The sequence below is a fragment of the Danio rerio genome, chromosome 20 (assembly GCF_049306965.1).
Source record: "Danio rerio strain Tuebingen ecotype United States chromosome 20, GRCz12tu, whole genome shotgun sequence".
NCBI classification, from domain to species: domain Eukaryota; kingdom Metazoa; phylum Chordata; class Actinopteri; order Cypriniformes; family Danionidae; genus Danio; species Danio rerio.
Window position 1 is genome coordinate 5407501 of NC_133195.1, and position 14199 is coordinate 5421699.

The 14199-nt window shown below is 34.2% G+C and overlaps 1 protein-coding gene across 1 annotated transcript in view; it reads right to left on the bottom strand.

Moving 5' to 3' along the window:
- Nucleotides 1-11684, bottom strand: part of cyp46a1.4 (cytochrome P450, family 46, subfamily A, polypeptide 1, tandem duplicate 4) — a 13100-nt gene extending 1416 nt beyond the window's left edge. Inside the window, 13 exon segments of the mRNA NM_200479.2 lie at nt 2613-2701; nt 2901-3011; nt 3200-3284; nt 3367-3439; nt 3649-3720; nt 5494-5650; nt 5747-5860; nt 5952-6090; nt 6898-6984; nt 9058-9131; nt 11075-11156; nt 11292-11372; nt 11501-11684. Of these exon segments, the coding sequence (NP_956773.1) occupies nt 2613-2701; nt 2901-3011; nt 3200-3284; nt 3367-3439; nt 3649-3720; nt 5494-5650; nt 5747-5860; nt 5952-6090; nt 6898-6984; nt 9058-9131; nt 11075-11156; nt 11292-11335 (1127 nt within the window). The 5' untranslated portion in view covers nt 11336-11372; nt 11501-11684.
- Nucleotides 11685-14199: the final 2515 nt, after the last annotated feature.

Below are 14199 nucleotides of genomic sequence, written 5' to 3' on the forward strand. Positions count from 1 at the left end.
ATGTAATGTATTTATTGTGTATGGCCATACACCCAAAGCGCTTCACAATCATGAGGGGGGTCTCTCCACACCACCAACAGTGTGCAGCATCCACTTGGATGATGCGACGGCAGCCACAGGACAAAGGCGCCAGTGTGCTCACCACACACCAGCTATTGGTGGAGTGGAGTGACAGTGATAGAGCCAATTCGATGGAAAGGGATGATTGGGATGCCATGATCGTAAGGGCCGATAGAGGGACTTTGGCCAGGACACCGGGGTTACACCCCTGCTCTTTCACGAGAAGTGCCATGGGATTTGTAATGACCACAGAGAGTCAGGACCTCGGTTTAACGTCTCATCCGAAAGACGGCGCCCACTGACAGTGTAGTGTCCCCTTCACTTTTACTGGGGCATTAGGACTCACACAGACCACAGGTTGAGCGCCCCCTGCTGGCCTCACTAACACCACTTCCAACAGCAACCTAGTGTTCCCTAGGGCAGTGGTTCCCAACCTGGGGTCCGCGCCCCCCTAAGGGGGGCGCCAGAGTTCACAGGGGGGGCGCGGGAGAGGATAAGTATTGAGGTAGAAAAAGGCATAAAAGTGCTCCACTATTATAAAGGGCTTTGCAATTAATCGAAAATCCGATTTAGATTTCGGTTTCAAACGATTATAAAAAAGCATTAATCAAGATAAATGATTATTGCCTCATATTTTGCCACGTTCCAGTTGTACACGTGTTGCTCTTAAAAGCGCGAAAGAGCGCGTGCTTGTGTGTGTGTGCAGCACGATCACGCAGTCAGAAGCATTGGGCCGGTCAGCACTCACTCTTATTCACACACTGAGACGAGCAGAGGAGCGCAGACATCTAAAGTCATCGAACGTGAGCGCTGTAATGGTCAAATAGGTGTCAAAACGCGGTGTTTAGTGATTATTTACATTAACCCTCATTTGTGTAATAAACAAACGAGTTAAGGATCAAAAGACGTGAAAGAGAAACCATTAAAGAGACAGCACGCTATAATCCTTCTGCTGCCTGTTTTTAACATTATTAAACAAACATAACGAGAAAACCCTCGCTGCTCTTGACTGAAGGACTGCTGTAGCTAAAGTGTTTTTCTTACAGTGAAGATGCTTAAAGCACAGTTTGTTTCATATTTTTATTCTATTGTATTTATTTCTCTTTCCTTTGCAGGGTGGAAAATAACTGTATGCATACAGTTGAAGTCAGAATTATTAGCCCTCTTGAATATTAGCAAACCTTTTCCTGCCCAATTTCTGTTTCATGGAAAGAATATTTTATTAACTTATTTCTGAACATGTTTTGATATCTCATTTCTAATTACTGATTAATTTTTGTCTTTGCTATAATGACAGCACATAGTATTTTACTAGATATTTTTCAAAATACAAGCATTCAGATTAAAGTGCAGTTCAAAGGCTTAATTAGAGTAATAAGGCAAGTCATTATAACGGTAGTTTATTCTGCAGACAATCAAAAAAATATCTTGCTTTATTCTTGTCTTTATTTTAGCTAAAATAAAACAAATAGAAGAAAAAATATTGTAGGAAATACTGTTTAAATTCCTTGCTCTGTTAAACTTAATTTGGGAAATATTTATAAAAAAATAAATAAATCTCAGGAGCGCTTATAATTTTGAATTTAACTGGCAATCGTTTTGAATAATCGTGATTACAATTATGACCAAAATAATCGTGATTATGATTTTTCCCAAAATCGAGTAGCCCTACTATTATATATGTATTTTTAAGTACCAAAAAATAATCTAAACACATGCTTAAAATTCCAACATAATAGTGAAAATAATTAAAATAAATAACTTTAAATAATTATTTAAATTTTGCTCACTCGCGCAATCTGCTTGTCAACGTGTCGTAAAGGCAAAATCAAAACAAAAATGGCAGACAAACGGAAATGCATTGATTCTTCAGAGGCGAAGAAAAAGATTAGACAGTATGACAAAGCCTACCTAGATTTTGGTTTTATTGAAGGCCAAGACAAGTTAAAATTGATTAATTTATATTTTCTATACGTATTACTATATATTAATATTACACAAACACACACACACACACACACACACACACACACACATATATATATATATATATATATATATATATATATATATATATATATACAGTACATATGTGTGTGCGTGCGTGTGTATTTATATGGTGGGGGGGCTCCAATGTTTGTATATGTTCATGGGGGGGGCCCCAAAGAAAAAGGTTGGGAACCACTGCCCTAGGGGTCTCCCATCCAGGTACTAACCAGGCTCAGCCCTGCTTAGCTTCAGTGAGTAACCGGTCTTGGGGTGCAGGGTGACATGGCTGTGGCAGTTCCCCTGAAAATGTTCATTACCACATAATTCACTCATTTAATCATCCTCAGTGTATTCGACTTTCTTCTTTCAGCTAATACTTTAGAGTTTTAGAAATAGCTTGGAGTTATTGTTAGGGCAAGTAAATAGTGAGTATATTGAAATCTTTGGGCGAGATATCCCATAAATGATAAAGATATAGAATACAAAGAAACTTAAGTAGACTTAAGTTAATAAGTAGAGAGGGTAAAATGAAACTGAGACTACAGTAGGTGATAATGACTTACTTTGGGGCATTCACATCAAACCTCTCTGGATCAAACTTCAACGGATCTTTGAAAAACTTTTCCAGTCTTTGGGAGACATACGAGCTGAACTGAATGGAAAAAGAGTGTAGATCATGTTTATGTATTTAAAAATAATAAAATGAGTATTATTTTGTGGCCACTGTTGTCAGAATTTCTTTACTTTTAACATTTAAAATTGTATTAATTCAGCTAACAATGTTTAACTAAAATATCCCAATATTTAAGAAGACAGGAGCTGATTTTGTTAGTCATGTTGGTGATGCTCACCATAACAGAACAGCCTCCAGGGATTTTAATGCCGTTTATGATCATGTCCTCATGAAGCCAGCGATTGGTTCCTGGCGCAGTGGGGTACAGACGCAGGGTTTCCTTCAACACCTGAATAACACAAAAGACCATTATAAGAAATGGATTTAAAAGCATTTGGGTGGTTTATTGCGCTGTGGAGACCCCTGTTAAATTAGGGACTAAGCCGAAGGAGAATGAATGAATGAATGAATGAATGAATGAATGAATGAATGAATGAATGGCAAAGACATTTGTGTTTAAAGTCTCTATGAACCAACCTGAGACAAGTAAGTAAACTTTCCAAGGTCTTCATTTGAAATTTCTCTTTTGGTTCCGAGGACTTCATCCACCTCTGCTTTAGCTCTGGAAATGAAAGGAATATTGAACTATAGTATTATAATAAAAGTCTGACAGAACAGGGACACATTTCTAACAAGTGTTTTACCGTTTATAGATCTCTGGATTTCTCCCTAATGCCATGATTGCAAATGAGAGCTGATTGGCTGTTGTCTCTTGGCCTGCAGAGGAATAAAGCAATAGTATCTGGCTGCAAGACATGCAAGCTGAGACAAGCAGTCTCAGACACATGCAATCAATAGAGCTAGTGACATCACTGTGAATGGTGGTGTCAGGGGCAGGGTTTGGTGTATGCAACAAAAACCCTGCATGCAGTCCGTTCATATCCACAACAGTTTATGAACTAAAACAAAAGTGAGGAGTAACTCACCAGCTATAAAGAAAGTCACAAAATTGTCCAACATCTGCTCAAGATCATCTGTGTTATTTACATTTTCTTCCTCTGCAACAAAAGATGAAGAGTGTTACGCTACCTGTTAAAATAATCTGAATAATAAAATAATCTAAATATTAATCTAATGTTGGATCATGGCATTTGTCAAAAATATATCATTCAAAGACATTAAATATTGAAGAGACATTTTGAAAAGGGACTCAAGAAGTTATTTTATTTCCATGTCATTGAACATGAGCCTGTGAGTGTGGTATAATTTAAATATCTAGTCTATTGTTAGCACGGAATAAAATCAATTTTGGCTGAAGAATATTTTATATATGAATTATAAAGGATTGATCTGTCACCAGAGTCAAAATTGGGCATTTTTGGAGACACCTCAGAGATAGGAGATAAATATACAGTTGAAGTCAGAATTATTAGCCCCCTGTTTATTTTTTTTTCTGTTTAACAGAGAAGATTTTTTTTCAACACATTTCTAATCAAAATAGTTTTAATAGCACATCTCTAATAACTGATTTATTTCATCTTTGCCATGATAACAGTAAATAATATTTGATTAGATATTTTTCAAGACACTTCTATACAGCTTAAAGTGACATTTAAAGGCTTAACTAGGTTAATTAGGTTAACTAGGCAAGTTATTGTATAACAATAGTTTGTTCTGTAGACTATCAAAAAAAAAAAAAAAAAAGCTTAAATGGGATAATAATCTTGTCCCTAAAATGGCTTTAAAATTTTTTTTAAACTGCTTTTATTCTAGCCGTAATAAAACAAATCAGACTTTCTCCAGAAGAAAAAATATTATCAGACATACTGTAAAAATTTCCTTGCTCTGTTAAACATCATTTGGGAAATATTTAAAGAAGAAAAAAAAAGTAAAAAGGGGGCTAATAATTCTGACTTCGACTGTATATTACAGACAGTAGCTTTGTGTATGATATTAGCAAATAAAATAATTTTACAAAATTGGAAGTCAGATTATGTGCCTGTCTTTGAAACTTGGATTAGGAGCTTAAGTTACGTGTTGCCCATGAAAAAAGGCGATATGGCATGGCAAACAAACTAAACATGTAAACACATTGTAAAATCTGGAATCCAATTATGTTTCATATCAGTAATGCTGACTTGTAACTCTTTATAGGTGGGATTGGTTTGGCATAAGTCGAGTTGTGGAGCCTACACATTTGTCTGTACATAATTTTTAAAAATATTTTATTCTATTTATTTCCTAATGCTTTCTGGATGATATTGTATTATGTTGTATCCGACCATTTTGAATTATTAGTATTAGTATTTTGATAATTTTGATATTTGATAATTATTAGTATTAGTATTAGTATTTTGAAACGGCCTTTGTACCCTTTTCTTTCTGTCTTTTTTTTTGTTTATGTTATTGTTTATTTTCTTATGCTAAAAACAATAAAAAGATTATTAAAAAACGAATAAAATCAAGCGGAGTGATCAAGATAAATAATAAAGAATAAGAAAATAAAGGAAAAGAATAAAAATACATTTAAAGAGAGAGAGTTCACTAAAAAACTGAACTTATTTACACACCTTTAAGTGGTTCCAAACCTTGATGAAGTAATTCTGTTGTACACTAATGAAGTTATTTTGAAGAATGTTAGAAATGGGTAAAGATTGACATCCATAGTACAAAAAACAAACACTAGGGAAGTCAATAGTTACCGATTTCCAAAATATATATATATTTTTTTTGTTCAAAAGGCTGAGTAAATAATGACAAAATTATCCATTTTAAAACAGAAAACTCTCCCTTTAACCACTGAATTTCTCCTTCACTTGAGATCAACATACCTGCTGATTTGAGGATTTGTGTGAGAATGTCTTTGGGGACGTCCTCTCCATTTTTCACTGCTGTCTTCCTGTTTTGTATCCATTTCTCTCCCGTTTTACGCAAGAGTTCAGCTGCATCTCTAATTTGGTGTATAAGCTTCCAATTTTTGGGAAAAAGCTGAGAACCCAAACAACACAAGAAAATAAAAAAAACAATCATATAGAGTTAACCCTACTACATTACAGTGACGTGTTTTTGGATACATTTACTTACCCTAAAAAATGGGTCCCTGAGATCTACGGTCATGCCATTTAAACAAAGCTCTACTGCATTCTGGAAGGGACTATCCTTCTGCGTCAAGAAGTTTAAATCAACACCAAAAGCCACCTGCGAATGCAAATATTACAACTGAGTACTGATAAACAGCTGATCTGACACATTAGACTTCCCATTGGATCAATAAGAAGGATGGAGAAACCTTGCAAATGACATCAAGTGTAACACAGTTGACCAGGTCGTGCATGACGGCAGGGGTTTTGTTGTTGGCCATTTCCTCCAGCTTGTCCATCAGGCGTTCTGACATCTCGTCAAAAGTGCTTATCAAGCTTCGTAAGTATCTGATAAATAAGCCAGAAACAGTTACATTAAAAGTTATATCACTGTGGCAAGAAGGATCAGGCAAAAAATCAGCAGACCAGCAGGAGCCCAATTGATTTTAAAACTCCTTATTAGTCTTTTTAAAATGTGTAGGGGGCGGAGAGGTATACATTGGCCATACGCATACACAGTCAGCATAAGGAACTAGGAGATTCAACGGTTACACACATTATGTGTTTGTTTGGGTAATAGTACTATGTAGGAATGGAGACAGTGCAAATATGATTTCCTAAGAGGTGAATGAAGTCTTTTAATGTCACATGAAGAGTGCGTAGCCTATCTGCTTCAGCCCACAGACGTAGCACATAGTGAATCATATGAGCTCGGCACGGCCCCAAAAAATAACAAACCCATTTAAATCACCCAGAAAATTGTGTTTTAAAATGTAGAAACTGTGAGTCAGACTGTTATAGACTTGCATATTGCTATTACAGACTGTGGCTGTATACTTAAGCTGAACAGCTCTGAGTTGTGGTATAAATAAATGCGACTGGCTATTTTCCAATAAGGGGAGGGGTTACTTTATGTCCCTCCCTGTCATCCTGTTTCATTTGAGATTGTGTCATAAATCGAATGAAAAAATGCCCATTACAAGCACTACACTGGATCTTTAAATGAGAGGATCTCAGTAAAAGAGGACAATGGAGCTCATTCATAAAATGTAAGACTAGTGTGTCTTACATTAGTATTCTTGCCACCATGTTTCTTAGCCTCATCCTGCTTGACATAATCACATTTCAGCATTTTTTTTTATGTATTTGACTCACGAGCTGCTGAAGGCTGGATCCATGATGCGACGCTGCCTGTACCAGATGTCATGGTCCACAGCTGTAATTAGCCCATATCCCAAGAACCTGAAAAGAAGGATTTATATGACTTATACAAGTGAAATATTCAGTCGAAGAAAATTCCGAATAAAATGTCAACATTAAAATGAAAATTTAACAGCTGAATACTGAACAGAGGTCATGGCATTTATTTATGCACAATTTATTCTAGCAAGTTTTTTTTTTTTAACAAACTTCACTTATAACAAGTAATAATAAATACAAAATGTAAAACATTATGGGCTCTATTTTGACGGTCCATGCGCAGAGCGCAAAACGCAGGGCGCAAACGCTTTCAGGGCGTGTCAAAACTCATTTTTGCTAATTTAAGTACGGTAAAATTCGCTTTGCGCTGTGGCGCATTGTCTAAAAGGGTTGAGTTTATTTTCTTAATGAGTTATAGGTGTGTTTTGAGAGTAAACCAATCAGAGTCTCATCTCCCATTCCCTTTAAGAGCCAGCTGCGTCGCGCCATAAGCGCATTCACTATTTACAGGACGCAAAGTAAGTCTAAGTGGAAAAACTGAGCATTTCACAAGCAAACAGTTCAGTTTTTTTTAACAGAAAACAGTTAAACAGAGCATCTACTGCATGAGAATGAGAGATAATTGATCTACTTTCACTTTTGGATAGGATAACCTTTACACACAGACATCAATTAGTCTATAAATAATTGATTGCGTTTGTTAAGCGCAAATATTCATTTCAAAACTATTTCTAAATTCAGTTTTAATTTCTAGCAAACGAATAAATTAACAATAATAACCAAGTGTGTTCAAAAACCTGAGTTATATCCTAAAACACATGCTGTGCCCCATATGGTCTAAAACCTGACAGGTGGGCAAATCTAAGCTTGTTTTTAATAAAACAAATATAAATATGGATATAATAAATAATACTGCTAATAATAATAACATTATACAAAAGCAAATTGTTATGTATGAACTGAAAAAGCCTCCCGAGATGAAGAAGACATAAAAGCAGTGATTTTTCATATTTATGTAGGCTAGAAAATAATATGTTTTGTAATATTTAATAGTTTATATTTATATCCTATATCTATTCTTATTATATCCTATATATATCCTTAATATTTACATTTTTTCATTTCTAAAGATATTTGCTTATTGCTCTCTTGTGAGTATTAAGCAGTGTGTAAGTGAGGTGCAACTCTGCGCCGGAGTTTAGACCGGGTTAGTTTTGGTCTAATGAAAAATCTATTATAGTTTCTCAAAATAGCAACGCGCCAGCGGTCCGCCTCAGAACACCTTCCTTTTTAGACCAGAACGCCTATGGGCGCACATGAGCGCTAATGCATTTGCTATTTAAACAGTGTAGCGCAACACCTTAAAACGACTCTTGCGCCAAGCTGAAACTACCAAAAGGCTAGTGCGCCGTGCCAGTCGCCACATTGCGCTGGGTGTATGATAGGGCCCTATGTCACAATAGCAGAAAAAAGGACAATCTTAACTTCCATCTGATGGTGACTTTTACAGCATATGGCTCTTTAAGGTTTGTTTTTACCAGCAGATGATGACCCTCTAGGCCAGGAATGTCAAAATCGAATTCCTGGAGGGTCGCAGCCCTGCACAGTTTAGTTTCAACCCTGCTCCAACACACTTTCAAACAAGTGGTTTTAAAAAAGCCTGAAGGACTCAATTAGTTTGATCTTGTGTGTTCAATTAAGGTTGGAGCTAAACTGTGCAGGGTTGCGGCTCTCCAGGAATTCAGTTTGACATCCCTGCTCTAGGCCATTTTATTTTTTTCCACAGTTTATGGCTCTCCAGGCTAGTTTTTACAGTAGATGGCGCTCTAGGCTAGTTTGTGATTAGCCTGGAACGTGGAAGAACCCTGAAGGTATACTAGAACAAAACCAAAGGCTTTATTGAGGTCTAAAACTGCTTCATGAAGATCCATCTTCATTGTTGATTTTATACATTTTAAGTCACATATAAGGTTTTAAAGCACTCAGACATAAAGTAAATGTCACATAGGTAAAATATGAATCTAATGTGGCCTCTAAAATGATGGTGGTGGTAATATTCCTGCAATCAATGTAAACATGTTTCAATTAAAAAAAAAAAAAAAAAAAAAAGTGTACCTTTTCCCAAACAAGTTAAATAGGCGTCTGTAGACAAATGGATCCTTGGTATACTTGGGTGACATCAAGATTGTCTACAAAAACAGAGAATTATCATTATTTGATTGCTTTCCCATATGAAAATCACCTTTGGCAATTGGTTTTGAACTATACTATACTATAGTGTATTATATACATATTATAATATTTATAACACTTGAGTGCTACAGCATACTGTATAATAACTAGACCCACAGAATCTGTGCGTGCAGAATTCCACCGATTTCTAGCCCATCATTAATGTTGTTTATTTACTTGAGTAAATGTGTGAAAATCTAGTTTTTCAGTTTTTAAATTAATTACAGTAACATTTACTAATATGAACATGTTCATCTGATTTATGTAAAATGCACTTTGTAATATTTTCTGTCTTTTAGTAGATATATGAGAGACTTGCTTTGTTTATCGAATAAAGTGCATCTATTTGGATTTACATTTTGAACATTAAATACAAGTAAAAAGAAAAAAAAATTTTTTTTTATTTCACATTGAAGGCTTTTAATTATGATACTCCCAAAATCATTCTGCAGAAATCTGCAGATTTTTACCAAAACTTACTGCAGCAAAAAACATCAGCACATTCTGTCTGGAACTAGTTATAACTATAGAACAACTATAGTGAAACGATGAACTGTAATAATAGTATACTTCAGTTTTTACTACAGTAAAATGTGGTGTTTTGATGTGCAATACCCTATGGACCCTTTTCACAAGACATCAGAATCCCATTATAGTCATCAAAATCTAAAGTTTTCAATATTTTGATTTTTTTTTTAAACGTATGCATATTTTTATGCATTATATCAACTTTTTATCAACAACAAAACGGAATTACCGCTTATGCGAGGGCTTTCTAATGCGGTCTATTTATTTATTTACTTTTATTAAAGAATGCAAATATACAAGCACAATCAGGAGATCGATACAAGAGAGATACAAAGGAGAAAAAAATACAAACTACATTAGCTGCGGAAAGAAAAAAGACTAACAAAACAAAAGAAGGGGAAAATTACAATTGTATTAAAGTGTATGAAACTAAATTTAGAGCATTAGGAAAGCTATCTAACTCAAATCAGAGTCAACAGACAACAGTTCTTTATATAGAACCAGGTATCTGACACATTTTTTGTTTTTACACATATAGAGAGATTTGAGCAGTGAGTCAACTTCAGAAAATGTCGAAAAGTAGGGACTGAAGCCATGCATTTTTGCTTATAAAAATATTTCCAAACAAGATAAAACAGTTGCAGATAAGTTCTTTTGATTAATGTGAAGATTCTGGGTAATAACAAATAATTTATTTTAAACTAAAAGATTGTGCAAAGGTAGGAGGAGTGATTAAATTACGATAGAGGACAAACCAACATTTCTAAACAAACTCACCCATACAAAATAAATGTATTAAAGTTTCATCATACTTATTAAAAAATGTACAACTACTCAGAATATCAACATATTTGGAAACAAATGAGTTATATTTATATATCATATACAAATGAGATATATTTTATGCAATATTTTGAAGTAAATTTCTTTAGTTTTATTAGGAAGGTAGTAGGCCTATTTATAAGGCAACAAGCTTTTCTCCAGTCTATATTATTAATTAATGCAGCCCAATGAAATTTGCCTCGCCGAACAATACGATTTCTTTGCTGAAGAATTAGATGAATATGCTTATTATTAAATTTCTTATCATGAATGTCTCTAATGCAGTCTATGGGACAGGACAATAAATCTCTTTTACCCAACTACGACGACATCCGCTACTGAGAAACCCGGAAATGTGAAAGGGTCAAAAACTTGCGTATTGGGCAGGTATATAGGGTATTCGCTGTTGTATTACCATAGCCACTACAGAATTACCACAACAGATTTATTCAAGTAATTTACTATAGTATATTATAAACTGGCTGGATTAAAACACACACACACACACACACACACACACACACACACTTAAAAAAAATTCAATATTTACCTTCGTAGCCTCAGGGCAGTGAACCACTATTGCGATATAATGCAAACTGTTGATTCTGTAAACTGGGCCATATTTTTCTGCCCTTAAAAGAATTTTACGACAAAATTATCAAACAAAAGTCCCGAACAGACTGAATATGAAGTAGCGATAGGCGCAAGTTCAAATCAACAAGTAGCTGAGGTAAAAATGAATAAAACATGATACGAAAGTGTCATACCATTGAAGAAACAAGTCATGTATAAGGCTGTCGTCGGCATACATCGATTTAGTAAGAGATGGTGAATGTCCGAACAGAAAACTGTAAGAATATACATTTTCAAGTAGTTTATTTGAGCCTCAACAAAAACACGCAAACAGAAAAATCGTATTGCGATATATTTGTATCAAATAGCCTACATTTATAAATACAATATTCAACTTTCTTACTTGTCTCTTGGAGGTCCAGGTATATGATCATATTTCTGATGTACATAATGAATGTACAGACAATACGCAAGAAATGCAGTAAAAACAGCAGAGAGCAGGTAAAAAATTATATATAAGATCCATTCTAAGATCATGATGGCTTTGTACTGTAAACGTCTGCACACTGCCTATAACTACTATCGAATGTCAAATAATGTCATGTCCGGTGTTACGCCATTCCGTGACCATTGAAGTCTGTGACCGTAGATGGCGTTGTTATCACTCCTCTGCGTTTTATATGGTTCATTCATCCTTCCATCCATCCATCCATCCATTTTCTTTTCGGCTTAGTCCTTTTATTAATCTATGGTTTATTATTATGGTTTTTAAAAGTACAGTACACACCAAAAACATGGTTTTGCTATAGTAATATTGCAATATTAGTACTGCACTAAAACTATAATCATAGCTGTACCTGTGAAAGGTTTTTAACAACCTTTAAAGGTTATCCAATTACGTCTACAACAACAAAACAGATTTCTATTATACAGATTTTATTAAAAACATGTACATCTCTTTTGGAAGGGAATGTAAACCATATTTGTAAAAAGGTTTAAAGATGCCATTGTGAATATTATTATTTTTTTAAATCAACAATTTTACAAACAAATACTGGTGATAAAGCACTGCAATGCAGTGGTAAAATGTTTTCAATCAAATATTTACATATAAACCAAGAACTAATTTACAGATAGAACAGAAAAGGAAAAAAACTAAACATTTTATATTTAAACTATGTCACCTGTCACTTTATAAAATCATTCTAATTCAATACATCACATATCAAAGGACAGAAATTCAATAAACAAAAACTGAGGTTATAACTAACCGGTTCTGCATCCCACTACTTGGACCTAAATTATAGACGCTTGTCAAAATGTGTTCAAAGTTAAAACATTCAATGCTAAAGAGAGATAACTAATAAACAAACAAATAAATAAAACAAATTAAAAAATAAATAAAATGAAGTCTCTTTCTCAACTTTAAGTCCAAAATCCACTAATGCAACAATTATTTGTTTTTAATGGATCTGCAAAACCTGTAAAAACTCACAAACATAATGTCATGAAAGTTCTTTTTGAGATAAATTTAATAACTCATATAGTTTGAGTTGCCTTAACTTATTGGGTTTTACAGTACTCAGTTGGTTTGAGTTCTCTTCATTTATCGAGTTTTACTGTGCTCAAATTGCTTCATTTACTCAAATGGATTAAGTTTGCCTTGTTAAAAATGCCTTGTTGCAATTGGTTTCCTCAAATGGTTTGAGTTACCTTAACTTTTTGGGTTTTACGGTTTAGTAGTAGGGAATTAAATAATATTGAAGTCAATGGCTACCAGTTTCCAACATTCTTCAAATGATATTCTTTTGCGCTCAACAGCAGAAAGAACCTCATTCCTGCTTGGTGGAGATCGAGTAAATAATGGCAAATAATTGGTAAAAAAAAAAAAGGTAAATAATTTTTTTTTTTTTTGGGTAAACTCTCTTGAATAACTTGAATAAATTAAATAACACTGCTGGATTTTAACATACTCACGTAACATCAAAAATTAAGGATATATATATATATATATATATATATATATATATATATATATATATATATATATATATATATTATCTTGACACCTGTTTCAGTGATATCCATCGGTTCTATTCATATTCCCATAGCTCATTCAGTAACTAATTAAACAAGGCTACTTGATAAAAGTCTTTACCCTGTGTAAAATGTGCAAAATGAATCAATATCTTCTTTAATTGTTAAGATGATAAAACATAATGCTTAAGTCTTTCACAAATGTATTTTTGGTGGCAACAAATAATTTTTATATTTGTGCGTTTATTTTTTGGTTTAATAATAATGTTTTAGATTTGCCATTAAACATTCTCAATTTAACCAGTAAACAAACGATAAATAGGAGAAACACTGTACTAACCAGATAAGATGCAACAAAATTTTTGCGAAAAAAAAAAAAAATCAAGTGGTTTTCAAGTGTCATTCTCATGGCTGGTCAAGAAAAAAAATCTCAGATAAAAATGGAAAGCAATTGGTATGCAATGTGAGAACTTAAAGTCTACTGTAGGTTTGGACACACAACAAATGGCTGTGCATTATTTAAGGAAATATTAGGTAGATATAACATTTTTGCTAACACTTTAGAATTATAAGAAATATGAAAAATGTATTAAGCAGTAGCAAATAGTTAATCATTTAATAATTAAACTATCAAACTAACAGACCTAAAATAGCATTTGTATCTATATTTACAGACAGTGTACTGATATTACTAAATGCCTGAAAAACATGACGTATATAAACTCACCAGACACTATATTAGGTACACCTTACTAGTACCAGGTTGGACCCCCTTTTGCCTTTAGAACATCCTTAATCCTATGTGGCATAGATTCAACGAGTTACTGGAAATATTCCTCAGAGATTTTGCTCCCAATAGACATGATAGCATCACACAGTTGCTGTAGATTTATCGGCTGCACATCCATGATGCAAATCTCCCATTTCACCACATCCCAAAGGTGCTTGATTGGATTGAGATCTGGTGACTGTGGAGGCCATTTGAGTATGCATTGATTCACGCTTCATGACACGACGCGTTATCTTGCTGGAAGTAGCCATCAGAAGATGGGTACACTGTGGTCA